The sequence below is a fragment of the Ranitomeya variabilis genome, chromosome 3 (genome assembly GCF_051348905.1).
Source record: "Ranitomeya variabilis isolate aRanVar5 chromosome 3, aRanVar5.hap1, whole genome shotgun sequence".
NCBI classification, from domain to species: Eukaryota; Metazoa; Chordata; class Amphibia; order Anura; family Dendrobatidae; genus Ranitomeya; species Ranitomeya variabilis.
The window spans coordinates 776,669,634-776,684,325 of NC_135234.1; the positions used below are offsets into that span (position 1 = coordinate 776,669,634).

Here is a 14,692-nt window from a genome sequence, read left to right on the forward strand (position 1 = left end):
CTTTCTGAAAATCGCTGCCAGGGCACACTCATTCCATTGAGTGAGCACAGACCATTTCCTAAACTTCTGACAATAAACCTCTGCTTCATCCAAACCCTGGGAGAGAGCCAGCAAAACCTTTTCTGCTTGGTCTACCAGATTAGGTTCCTCATAAAGCACTCCAAGCCCCAGAAAAAACGCATCCACATTTTGCAATGCAGGATCTCCTGGCGCCAGAGAGAATGCCCAATCTTGAGGGTCACCACGCAACAAAGAAATAATAATTTTAACTTGCTGAACCGGATCACCAGAGGAACGAGGTCTCAGAGAAAGGAATAATTTGCAATTATTTTTAAAGTTCAAAAACCTAGATCTGTCTCCGGAGAACAGCTCAGGAATAGGTATCTTAGGCTCTGACATAGGACTGTGAACTACATAATCCTGAATGCCTTGCACCCTAGCAGTGAGATGATCCACACTAGAAGACAGACTCTGAAGGTCCATAGCTGCAGCTGAATTCTGAACCACCCAGAGATTAAGGGGAGGAGAGAGGCTAGACACACTGCAGAGGAAAAAAAAAAAATGAACTCAGGATTTCTCTTATCCCTCTTTTGCGATGCATTAACTCTTTACTGGCCTGCTGTACTGTTATGATCCGGTGGTACGATCACCAAACTGACCTGATAGGTAAACCTGAATAGTAAGACTAGCTCCGGGAATGTGGGAACTATACCAACCGCAATCCTGAACCTATCCACACACACTAAAGGCAGCCGTGGAGCGTTACCTAAAAACCTAGACGCCTCTTCACAGCCTAAGAAACTGGCTACCCCTAGAGAGAAAGCAAAGCCTCACTTGCCTCAGAGAAATAACCCCAAAGTTTAGACAGCCCCCCACAAATAATAACGGTGAGTTAAGGGGAAAATACAAACGTAGGAATGAAAAACAGGTTTAAGCAAATGAGGCCCGCTAACACTAAATAGACAGAAGAAAGCAAGGGATCTGTGCGGTCGGTACAAAAACTATGAAAAACTATCCGCGCAGAAACAAGTAAAGGTCCAGGTGGAGTTAAATAGGAACCAGCATAGCAGGAAATGAGGCAGCTGAGCCCAGCTCCAGACCCACAGTATCGCTAAAGGCCACCAGAGGGAGCCCAGACGGAATTCACAACACTTCCCTCACGTAATCTCTGGTCCTCCCAAGACCTCCTCCTCTCCTCCACATTTATTCGCTCCTCATCCAATCGCCTCCAAGACTTCTCCCGAATATCACCCATCCTCTGGAATTCTGTGCCCCAACACGTCCGGTTATCCACTACTTTTGGATCCTTCAAAAGAAACCTGAAAACCCATCTCTTCAAAGAAGCTTACAGCCTGTAAAGACCACACAGCCACCTCAACACCATTGGAGCTACTGCAACCCTCGACCTACCGTCTCCTTCCCCATAATCCTGTAGAATGTAAGCCCGCAAGGGCAGGGTCCTCTTCCCTCTGTACCAGTCTGTCATTGTTAGTTTTATTTACTGTAAGTGATATTTGTATTTTGATGTAACCCCTTCTCATGTACAGCACCATGGAATTAATGGTGCTATATAAATAAATAATAATAATATACAGTGACCTTATATATGAGCGATTATAACTCTTCAGAGATCACACATCCACATGGGGTCCGGGTGCCGTCCACAATGTGTTTAGGGCCAATTCATAAGTTATCTATGCTCCACAGCGATCAATCATTTCCTTATCTACACTGTGTTCCAAATTATTATGCAAATATTATTTCCTCCTATTTTCTGTAAATTACCTCTCTGAATTGCAGTCATTGTTATTTTCCAGTCATCTACTATTCTCGTATAATTGCATTGTTTTGGAACAAACTGCCTATGAAAACAGTATCTTTTAAAAAACAAATAAACACTCAAAATGCATGTTCCAAATTATTATGCACAGCAGAGTTTTCAACCTTTTTTCTTTATTTTGAACAAAAAAATGGTCAATTGTGAAGTTATAAGCATTATCAGCTTATTACAAAATGGAATCAAACAGTTTTCAAGTGAAAACTTTATTCTAGGTGATGTTACATTTGCACATAGGACCCCTTGTTGGAAAGAAGCTTCTGAACTCTCTCATCCATTGAATTTGTCAGTTTTTGGATGGTTTCTGCTTCAATTGTTTTGCATGTGGACAGAATCCCCTCCCAGAGCTGTTGCTTAGATGTGAACTGCCTCCCGCCATCATAGACACTCCTTTTGATGATGCTCCAGAGGTTCTCAATGGGGTTGAGGTCAGGGGAAGATGGTGGCCACACCATAAGTTTGTCCTCTTTTATGCCCATAGCAGCCAGAGATGCAGATGTGTTTTTTGCAGCATGAGACGGTGCATTATCATGCATGAAAATGATCTTGCTGCGGAAAGAACGGTTCTTCCTCTTGAACCATGGCAGGAAGTGTTGTTTTAGAAACTCCACATAGATTATGGAGCTCATCTTTACCCCTTCAGGGATCATAAAGGGGCCGACAATCTCTCTCCCCATGATTCCAGCCCAAAACATTACTCCACCTCCTCCTTGTTGGCGCCTTAGCCGTGTTTTCATGGGGTGTCCATCAACCAGCCATCCTCCACTCCATCCATCTGGACCATCGAGCGTTGCACGGCACTCATCGGTGAACAAAACAGTTTGGAAGTCAGTCTTCATGTATCGTTTGGCCCACTGGAGCCATTTCTGCTTGTGTGCAGTGGATAGAGGTGGTCGACAGGATGGCTTACGCACAGCTGCAAACCTCTGAAGGACCCTGCATCTTGTTGTTCTGGGGACGTTGGAGGCACAAGCAGCTTCAAAAACTTGTCTGCTGCTATGATAAGGCATTTTTGCAGCTGCTCTTTTAACCTTACGCAATTGCCTGTTGGAAAGAGTCCTCAATTTTTCTTTATCAGCACGCACACGTGTGTGCTGGGAATCAGCTACATACTTCTTGATTGTGCGATGATCACGATGAAGTGTCTTGGCAATGTTGATTGTAGTCATGCCTTGACCTAAATACTCCACAATTTGTTGCTTCTCAGCAGCCGACACATCCTTTTTCTTTCCCATTTTGGCCAAAAATGTAGGCTGCTTAATAATGTGGAACAGCCTTCGTAAGTAGTCTTGCCTTTATTTGGACACACCGGCCAAACTAATGTGCACAGGTATCTGCAATTGCTTTCAGTGATATAAAGAGCCCTGACACACATCACCATCAATGAGTTTAAATGACAAACAAAAAAATTCTAACCTTATCACTCCTAAACTCTTTGTGCAGAATCATTTGGAACACAGTGTATGTGAGATGTTATATACCACGTGATACATTGTGCACATTCACCGGCGGTGCCGTCTGTCCACATTTTAGGTGGCTGTAGATTATGGCTTACATATGGGCTATACACCGACAGATCCCGTGTGGATAATCACTCATATATAGGGTTACTGTATACAGATATTAATACACCAAGTAGCCAGGAGTGTGATGTAAATCCTTCCCGGGTTATTTTCTATCCGCGGTGTTCCACGTGCGGCCATGCTGGCTTTCTGTCACTGTCACTATTGTCTATGGTTTACATGTGACTTTTTTCAATAAAAGGTGTACGTTTTTCACCTTTACGTAGCATGGAGTCCGGTGTCTCTGTCGTCTTCCTAATATTTCAGTTGCTACCAGCGTTTTGAGCAGAACATAGTTCTGTAGATCTAGATTACGATGTTGTATTTTCAGACTACGTACCAGTATTACCGCCGCCCTACGCGCGGTTCACCAGGCACAGATGTCAGATGCCAATATCAAACTTTTTTTTAATTTATGTATTTAGAAACATGCGCTAAGAAAAACAGAACAAATTACCAAAAATTCACAACTTCGGAATTATTCCAGAAACCCCCTTAGGGGATCAAGGAAAAAATAAGAAACACAACAACTCCCCTCCAGGGAGAACATTAATACTAAAGTCACATGTTCTGTCGGCGCAGCGCCTCCACCGCGTCCTCGCGCTCCTTTAACACTTCCTTCAGTCTCTGGATTTTCTCATCCTTGGTCGTCTCATCAGGATACATGGAGTCGATGTGAAATCTTGGCCTTGGGAGCAAAATGTCGCTGAAATGTCCTGCACTTTCCGGACTGACCTGGAAATCTGACGGGTCGTAGGCGCCCTGGTGTGACCAGGTGGAGTGTGATTCGGGTGTGGTCACCTCGGGTACAGGGGATGAAGGGCTGTCCGATACCTCCGGGTCCGGCGAGCTGTGGTTCACGTCGTCGCTCTCCCATCTCTTCTGCACCTTTGTGTCATTTTCGGACTGTGACGACTTTCTTTTCGGTTGCTTCTGCGGTGTCTCTGCAGGATCCTACAGGGGGTGACAGTAAAATACACAGTAAACAGCTGACGCCCTCCCAATACTCCAGCGACTGCGGTCTAACCCCTCAGACGCCGCAGCAGATCGCAACCGCAGCATCCAAGCGGTTAGACAGAGTATTATAGCTTGTCTGTGCAATCAGGCTGCCTATAGGGGCTAAAAAACATAACACGGGGGCTAACGGGATGAGTTACCAGCGAGCTGTCAATGAAAACTTTTAGTGTAAGGACGAAGGTTTATAAAGACACCAAACTGCAAGTCATTTTATGGCGACCATGGTTTTCTTTCCCTCTTCCTATTGGAGACATCCATCTTTTTGCGATTTTATTTCGTTTTCCTCCTCCTAATTTTTCCATCTACATTGCCGTAGGAGGGCGAGGAGAAGCGCCTCTTCTGGCACTATTAGAGGGACACGGGACCTCAGGGTTAGAGCCTTAATCCTAAGGCCTAGTATTTAGGGGGACAATTGACATTAGCATCAGATACGTCATGTTCTGACTCATTCTACTCCAATTGCAGGGATACGGGAGACATTAGCGTCCTACAGTGGTCAGCCTTCACAATGACCTTTGGTTACCTCGTCCTTCGAGTTCGACTTGCCCCATTCCCGGCTCTTTTAGATGCCCCCCATACTGAAGGGGAAATACATGTAACATTAGCGGAGATTATCATCCTCACAAGGACGGTAACTTATCACATATTAGAGCCCAAAAAGGGCCCTCAAATCTCATCCTGTACAAGCTCCTAAAGCTCTGGAAAACAGCTGAACTCGAGCCCTTTCATTTCCATACCCAACGCGTTTCACCCCATACTGGAGTCCCAGTCAGCGCCATGGTCGAGCCATCACACTCCTCTTGGCGGTGCTTGTCTGTACAAGCTGCCCCATTGGTTGTGATGGAGGGAGTGTTCTCCTATTCCACAGCTGATTGGCTAAGCCATCACTTCCTTGGTTTGATCCTCCCACGAGCCGCAGTGCTGTGATTGGTCCCTGAGTACGCCCACATATTATGACTGGTTACACTGGGCAGGATGGAACAATAAAAGTGCCGCCATCACTCACCGGCCCCGAAGATCCCGACTCCCCCGGGGGGCTCGCATTAGAGCCTGATGTGCCAGCCGCCCGGATCAGGGGAATCCTCTTCAGAATAATCTTCTCCTTCTTCAATAAACCAAATTTCAGCCTCCAGCTTCTCTCGTCCGTTCCCTGTGCCTCAGGGGGCTCAGGTGAAGTGGCGATTTCTGTCTTTTGGGACTTGGGCAGCGGCTGCAAGGAGAACAGAGATGAATGGACAAATTTGAGGCAGCCGAGGAGGTCGGGCCTACCACCTCTTCTGCTGGTAATGGCCATCACTCACACTATACTGAAAGGTGGGAAAAGAAATCAAAAGTGGTGAAATAATGAAAAAAATAATGCACTTCCATCCTGGTAACAGGATTATCCCGGAGAGCACGATCACGACGATCCCAGACTTGAGAAGGTTATTTTTTTTATATTTAAGTGGAGGGAAAAAAAAAATTTAAGATTTGCAACAAAAAAAAAAAGCAAAAAATAAATAAAAGTGTTGGTTGCGGTGTTCTGATCCCCGTCACATTTTTATTTTTCTGACGATGGAGCAGTGAGGGTTTATTTTTTGCGCGGTGAGCTGGAGTTTCTGTCGATACCCATTTTGGGCTACATATGACACTTCTAAAACTTTTTACTGCATTTTTGGAAGATGTGACAACCTTAAAAATCAAAAAGAGAATGGCCATTCTTGTGTTTTGATTTGTTTTTTTTTAAACTTTCCGGTGTTTATTCTACGGTTTAATTCACGTTATATTTTTATTGGTCTTTTACGGTTGAGGCAATACCAAAAAAAATATTTTTAAACTGGAAAAAAAAGCAGGCGAGTCAATCTTTTTTTTTTATACTTATTTTTTCTAGTCCTTTTAGGGTTCTTGAACCCTTGATCTCTCATTCTATATATTCTGCGTTAGTCAGTATTGCATTAAATAGTCAACATGACGGCCTCCTACGGAGTACAGCCGCAGGCTGGGCTTCACAGGACCACCAGGTTTGGAGCCATGGAGACCCTCACAGCAGACCCCCGGATGCCATGACAATCTAATATCACCTTGCAATCTGGTTGCAGAGTCCCGGTGCCGGAGGCAATGCCCACGCACTTTTGACTGTGGCATTGAAGTGGTTAAACTGCAGCAATCAGGATTTGGCTCCGATCGCTGCTGTTACAGGCAGATACCAGCATGGCATGGGTGTGGGGTCACGAGTAGCTGATAACAGAAAGCAATAGCCTGCGCAATCATCTGCAAGGAGGTGGAAACAGTCTAAAGTACGTCCTACGCCAGGTTCCTGCATAAGGGGCGGGCTCACGAGCCGTCACCTAGCAGAGACCAGAGTTTGCTGTCTAATTGATTAAGTGATGCCATCAATCGAAACGCAATAAAAAAAATGTATAAAAATAATAAAAAGACTAAAAGTTCAAATTACTTTCCTCTTTCAATAATGAAACTGATAATAATGAAATAGTGTAAAACTCCGATCAAAATCTAACTATTTACTCATTACGAAAAAATAAATTGCAGTCAGGTCACCTGTAGGGTGGAGTGTGAACTGGAGCTTATGGCGAAACGCACGGATCGAGTCACAGCAACTAATGGAGGCAGGTACCAATCGCAAAATAGACGCCCGTCACATACAGAGGGGCTGGGGTTGTCTTGCTCACATTGAGGTTTTGAATATATTTGGGCATTATTTCTCCGGGATATGACGGAGTCACCCTCCAATGGTTTTCATGATATAGAAGATTGTACTGCCAAAAGATCTTATCAGTCAACTGGAAAATAGAAGGACTAGAGAACTGAAAATCTGGAGGGACGTCACTGCCTACCGCTTCACAATCTATTCTAAAAAACGCTTTCAGAGCCACAAATACGAAGCGGGAAATCCCAGCTTCAGAGACGGAAACAATACCTCTGACATCTCCTTCTAACCTCTCAGATTCCACGGGAGAAAATCAATTATTGAACGCCAGAAAAAAAAAATCATCAGTTAATGCATCTCGAGCAATTCTCCCAAAAAACGGGGGAAGCGGACGGGGAGACATACATGTCACCCGCAGAAGGAAACGCCGTTCTTAGAAATCCCAATCTGACATCTATCCGCCTACATCCGTACTGAACAAATCTCCACCCTAAATCAAGGTCTGGGGTCTTCACCGACAAATGAATTCCACATTTTAAAAGCACCTGAGATGTGAACAAAGTGGCAAAGAATCTCACCGTCAGACGTCATATGGCCACAAGGAGCAGACAATGGTCTACAGACTCCACAGACATTGTAGACACTTCGAGATCTTCCCTAGAACAACGGACATTATTACAACTGGAATTAATGGAGGCAGACGCGGATCTAAAGCATCGATTCGGACGGGTAACGCATTTTATTATCCTCTACAGTCAAGACCTCCAGTTTTTGGACCAATTTCAAGACTAAGACAACTAACAACAAATTCCCAGCGGGGACAGCCTATGCAAAGCAGACAGAAAAGCCCTGAAAGATCCTAAAAATAATGAAGATGTGGTAATTCATCCAGCAGACAGTGGTCGTCCCATCGTCCTGCTGAAGGCAGGTCTATGGTGGACTTGGAGAATAAAGAAATATATGACGACCTACATAGAGACCCTACCACTCAGGTCAATTCTGCTCCATACATTCTCATCCAAGAGGCCGACATACTGGAGCCATTAACAAGAAGCTAGCAGAATATATCTCTACAGATCATCCCACTGTACCAACATACAGGAGCTTCTCACAAAATTAGAGTATCATCAAAAAGTGAATTTCTTTCAGTTCTTCAATACAAAAAGTGAATCTCATTCTATAGAGTCATTACACAGAGTGATCTATTTCACGTGTTTATTTCTGTTAATGTTCATGATTATGGCTTACAGCCAATGAAAACCCAAAAGTCATTATCTCAGTAAATTACATTAACAACACCTGCAAAGGCTTCTTTTCTTCTAACCCCAGGTCTTATAATCACTGGTTCCAGCTCCTGGACGTTGACATCGTTCTAACCTATTGCGATTGTCCTTTTTGTTTAGACGATGTGTTTATGTTAGCCTATGACTAAGGGCGTATACACACCTGAAAAGCGTCAGGTCAGGCGTCGCCTTTTCATTTTTTAACTATGTTCCAATAAAGAATCTACTTTCATCTCTGGATCTTGTGCCGGAATCTTTCTCCGTTTCTTTGTCTACTTTTCTGTGATCACCAGTGGAAACAGTCAAAAGCAATAAAAAAGCGATCAAAACGTCTTATGTAACCAAGAATGATAGCAATGAAAACTCCAGCTCGCCACACAAAAAACCCGTCCTACCCAAGCGTGATGTCGCTGGAATCGTACTGACCGGGAGAATCTTACAGCAGAATGAAAAGAAAACACAATGGTGGAATTGGGGGAATATTTTGCTCTGGGAATTTCTTTCTTTCTCCAGGATATTATAAAATGAATGGTGTCATTCAGAAAACATGTCCTGGGGATGGAAAAACAACACGGTGGCTCCTGAAAGCAGGGGAGGGAAAAAACAGAAGCGCAAAAAAAAGAAAATCAGCCTCAACGGGAAGGGGAAAAGGAGACAATCATACTCACGGGTACATTCCCGGACTATGGCACCTACCTGGTCAGTTTTCCTGGCTGTGTCCCATATATTAGCAGCGTTTATGATGAAGGTGCTGGCAGCACTAGATGGGGTGCCGGCCACACGGGTGGGGGCTCCGGCCGTACTGTAGGGGGCTCCGACTGCACTGGAAGGGGCACCGGCCGCACTGTAGGGGGCTCCGACTGCACTGGAAGGGGCTCCGGCCGCACTGTAGGGGGCTCTGACTGCACTGAAAGGGGCTCCGACTGCGCTGGAAGGGGCTCCGGCCGCACTGGAAGGGGCACCGGCCGCACTGTAGGGGGCTCCGACTGCACTGGAAGGGGCACCGGCCGCACTGGAGATGGCACGGACTGCACTGGAAGGGGCTCCGGCTGCACTGTAGCGGGCTCCGACTGCACTGTAGGGGGCTCCAACCGCACTGTAGGGGGCTCCGACTGCACTGGCAGGGGCTCCGGCCACACTGTAGGGGACTCCGACTGCACTGGAAGGGGCTCCGGCCACACTGTAGAGGGCGCCGACTGCACTGGAAGGAGCGCCGGCCGAACAGGGTGAGCCACCAGCAGATCTGGATAGGGCACTTGCCGAACGGGATGGGGCGCCGGCCACACTGGAGGGGGTGCCGGCCGAACAGGTTGAGCCGCCGGCTGCTCTGGATAGGGCACTAGCCAAATGGGATGGGGCACCGGCCGCAATGAAAGAGGCGCCAGCCGAACTAGGTAGTCCGCCGACAGCTCTGGATAGGGTGTAGGCAGCACTGGGCGAGCTGCTGGCAGCACTGGGCGGGGCACCCCACAGCTCTCTGGAGACGTTGCTGCCGCTGTCCTCAGACATATAAAGGACACTGGGGTCGCTCCTGACTGCTCGAGGGGTAGAACTCTTTCTTTTGGGTTTTGCAGTGCTGACAACATTGGACTGGACCGACATTTCAGACCCCGGTGAGGGCGACTTATTTTTGGCGAGCACCACCTGTACCACTTGATTGGACAGCTCGTTCATGGGTTTCATCGCTGATGCGTGTTTCTCTGGTGTCGCGAACTGCGGAGGTTCTGGGATTTTCGGCCCGGTGTTGATGATCTCTGTGCCTTTCTTGGTCAAGAAAAAGATCTTATTGTTGCACATGACGAGGGCATTGTCCTTGATTTGCATGACCTTGGATCGATCTGGGATGGTCACGTTTACATCCTCCATCTTGGTTTTTGTCAGCTTCTGTAGGATTTTGGACGCAGTGTCATTGGAGGATTTCACGGGAACGACGCAGGAGGCCGATTCCTGGTCCTCCTGGACGACCCATTGCATGGGTCCCTTCAGAGCTTCACTCACTCCTGTGGGAGGCCTGGACTGCGAAGGCGACTTGGTATCAGGACTGGGATTAGACTGGGAGCTCTGGGCGGATTTGACAGTATTTACTGGTGACACGTAGATGACGGAGGGGACCTTGCTGACGTCACTGACTCTCGCCTGGGGCAGGATCTTTTGCTGGATGGAGAAGGGCAGGGAAGAGATGGGAACAGATAAAACCTCGGCATGAGAGGGAATCTGGAGGGAATGCCCGGAGGGTAACTTCGGCATGGGTTTTATGGGATTGGCCGGCTTGGTGTTCACCATGATGAATGTTGGAGGTTTCCCAGGTACAGAATTTGAAGGAAGCGTCAGCTGTCCCCTATCCAGGAATAAAGTCGCCTCCTGATACACCGGGAACTGGTTCTCAACGTGGAGGGTGTTACCCTGTGCCGAGATGATATAATTCCCCAAGGTGGGCGTCTGTACTAGGGGAACGCTCACAGGACTGGAGTGTGACAGGACATGCTGCGGTGGTGCAGGTGAGGATAGCACCGCCGGAGGTACATTGAGGACTGGTGCACTGGGAGCGGGGGCAGGGGGAGCTGCAGGAATCGGCTTATCCTTAGGTCTTAGTATGGGAAGGAGATTCAAGACGTTGGTCCCCAGCGGTCCGGTGGTCTGCACGACCTGATAGAAGCAGCCTGTGAGACTGGAACAGAAAAAACGGAAGGATCAGAGAAAGACGCAAGAACGTGACACACAGCTGTAACCGATGACTGACGCAAGAACTCTGCTGGCTGAGAGCGGGAACATCCCCCACCGTACTGGCTTGGCCCCTGCGGTGTAGGGAAAGGGGTCCCCAAAATAGCAGCATAACCTTACGACGGCTGGGGCTCCGACCATAGGGACCCCCAGTGGTCTCCATCCATTCTCTATTAGACGACTGGACATAGCGCAGCGCTGTACTCAGCCGTCTGCTGCAGTCCCACAGATATGCACAGAGCACCCCCCCAACGCCCCCCCAGGATGGCTGAGCCCCCCACCCCAATCCCAGGGGATGGCTGCACCCCCCCCCCAGACCCGGAGGATGGCTGAGCCCCCCCACCCCCAGAGGAAGGCTGAGCCCAATCCCAAAGGATGCCTGCACCCCACAACCCCAGAGGATGGCCGAGACCCCCCCCCCAAACCCTGGAGGATGGCTGCACTCCCCCTGAACCCCAGAGGATGGCTGCGCCCCCCCCCAAACCCTAGAGGATGCCTGCGCCCCCCCCCCCCCGAACACTAGAGGATGGCTGCGCCCCCCCCCCCCCCGAACACTAGAGGATGGCTGTGCCTCCCTGAACACTAGAGGATGGCTGGGCCCCCCCCCCCCCGAACACTAGAGGATGGCTGATCCCCCCCCCCGAACACTAGAGGATGGCTGCTCCCCCCCCGAACACTAGAGGATGGTTGCACCCCCCTGAACCCCAGAGGATGGCTGTGCCCCCCCCAAACCCTAGAGGATGCCTGCGCCCCCCCGAACACTAGAGGATGGCTGCGCCCCCCCCCCCCAAACACTAGAGGATGGCTGTGCCTCCCTGAACACTAGAGGATGGCTGCGCCCCCCCCGAACACTAGAGGATGGCTGCTCCCCCCCCCGAACACTAGAGGATGGTTGCGCCCCCCTGAACCCCAGAGGATGGCTGCGCCCCCCCCCCCCCCCGAGGATGGCTGCGCCCCCCCCGAACACTAGAGGATGGCTGCGCCCCCCCCCCCCGAACACTAGAGGATGGCTGCTCCCCCCCCCCGAACACTAAAGGATGGTTGCGCCCCCCTGAACCCCAGAGGATGGCTGCGCCCCCCCCCAAACCCTAGAGGATGCCTGCGCCCCCCCCCCCGAACACTAGAGGATGGCTGCGCCCCCCCCCCCGAACACTAGAGGATGGCTGTGCCTCCCTGAACACTAGAGGATGGCTGCGCCCCCCCCCCCCCCGAACAGTAGAGGATGGCTGCTCCCCCCCCCCAAACACTAGAGGATGGTTGCGCCCCCCTGAACCCCAGAGGATGGCTGCGCCCCCCCCCCCGAACCCTAGAGGATGGCTGCGCCCCCCCCCGAACCCTAGAGGATGGCTGCGCCCCCCCCCCCCGAACACTAGAGGATGGCTGCGCCCCCCCGAACCCCAGAAGATGGCTGCACTCCCCCCGAACCCTAGAGGATAGCTGCGCCCCCCCGAACCCTAGAGGATAGCTGCGCCCCCCCCGAACCCTAGAGGATGCCTGCTTCCCCCACATCCTCATGCCGCAAAAAAAACAGAACCAGGCCCCCGGCGCTGTCGCTCTCTATCACTATTTGTAGGCAAGATATTTCCCAACATGGCGACACCCAAACAAACAAATTGTTATAAAAAAAGGGAGGCGCTGACACACTGGGTGGGGGGACGCTGACCTATTGGAGGGGCGCTGACACATCGGGGGGGGGGTGCTGACACATTGGGGGGCGCTGACATGTTGGGGGGCACTGACATATTGGGGGGTGCTGACACATTGGGGGGCACTGACCTATCTGATATATCGGGGGGCACTGACCTATCTGATATATCGGGGGGCGCAGACACATTGGGGGGTGCTGACACACTGGGTGGGGGGACGCTGACCTATTGGAGGGGCGCTGACACATCGGGGGGGGGGGCGCTGACACATTGGGGGGTGCTGACACATTGGGGGGCACTGACCTATCTGATATATCGGGGGGGGCACTGACACATTGGGGGCGCAGACCTATCCGATATATCGGGGGGGGGGGCACTGACATATAGGGGGGGGGGGCGCAGACACATTGGGGGCACTGACCTATCCGATATATCGGGGGGCACTGACCTATCTGATATATCGGGGGGCGCAGACACATTGGGGGCGCAGACCTATCCGATATATCGGGGGGGGGGCACTGACATATAGGGGGGGGGGGCGCAGACACATTGGGGGCACTGACCTATCCGATATATCGGGGGGCACTGACCTATCTGATATATCGGGGGGCGCAGACACATTGGGGGCGCAGACCTATCCGATATATCGGGGGGGGGGGCACTGACATATAGGGGGGGGGGGGCGCAGACAAATTGGGGGCACTGACCTATCCGATATATCGGGGGGCGCAGACACATTGGGGGGCGGAGACCTATCCGACAAGTTCGAGGTCTATACGTCACGGCCCTCACTGCGCCCGGGTAACGGGGCCACAATCCCCCCCATTCACCTCTGACAGGAGCGCGCCGCCGGCACCTGCGGACACCGCTGGGGATGAGACATGGAGCAGCTGTGTGGTCGCCGCACACTACACCGAGCAGCGCTCCGGGGCCGCGGTCATGGCGGAGCCGCCTCCTCAGAGAAACCTGCGCCCCGACAGCGACCGGAAGTGTCTACTGAGTGACGCCCCGCCCACCTGAGGCTTATCAGCGGAAGAGGCGGGGACTATTCTCACTGCACCAATAGGAAACGCCTGAGGGTAGGATGAACTTCCGGTAGCTACATAAATAGGGGTGTGGCCAAAAACAGCTTCCGGTTTGAAACTAGAAAAATGTGAGAGAATACAGTGATAACTATTATGCAAATATTACCCAGATCAATAGAGAAATGGCAGAAAACAAAGTGTTCTACTAATAGCCACCACTAGGGGGAGCTCCCTGTATACAGAGATACATGATAAGATCCTGTCTGCAGTCACCACTAGGGGGAGCTCCCTGTATACAGAGATACATGATAAGATCCTGTCTGCAGTCGCCACTAGGGGGAGCTCCCTGTATACATAGATACATGATAAGATCCTGTCTGCAGTCACCACTAGGGGGAGCTCCCTGTATACAGCGATACATGATAAGATCCTGTCTGCAGTCACCACTAGGGGGAGCTCCCTGTATACAGAGATCCATGATAAGATCCTGTCTGCAGTCACCACTAGGGGGAGCTCCCTGTATACATAGATACATGATAAGATCCTGTCTGCAGTCACCACTAGGGGGAGCTCCCTGTATACAGAGATACATGATAAGATCCTGTCTGCAGTCACCACTAGGGGGAGCTCCCTGTATACAGAGATACATGATGAGATCCTGTCTGCAGTCACCACTAGGGGGAGCTCCCTGTATACAGAGATACATGATAAGATCCTGTCTGCAGTCACCACTAGGGGGAGCTCCCTGTGTACAGAGATACATGATAAGATCCTGTCTGCAGCCACCACTAGGGGGAGCTCCCTGTATACAGAGATACATGATAAGATCCTGTCTGCATCCACCACTAGGGGGAGCTCCCTGTATACAGAGATACATGATAATATCTGTCTGCATCCACCACTAGGGGGAGCTCCCTGTATACAGAGATACATGATAAGATCCTGTCTGCAGCC

General features: G+C 50.2%; 1 protein-coding gene across 1 annotated transcript; it reads right to left on the bottom strand.

Moving 5' to 3' along the window:
* Window positions 1-3,787: 3,787 nt before the first annotated feature.
* Window positions 3,788-13,718, bottom strand: LOC143817469 (uncharacterized). The gene is made up of 4 exons (XM_077298903.1): window positions 13,544-13,718; window positions 9,043-11,014; window positions 5,423-5,626; window positions 3,788-4,353 (listed from the first exon to the last, which is right to left on the bottom strand). The coding sequence occupies exons 1-4, from the start codon at window positions 13,594-13,596 to the stop codon at window positions 3,961-3,963; spliced, it is 2,622 nt and encodes an 873-aa protein (XP_077155018.1). The 5' UTR covers window positions 13,597-13,718; the 3' UTR covers window positions 3,788-3,960.
* Window positions 13,719-14,692: the final 974 nt, after the last annotated feature.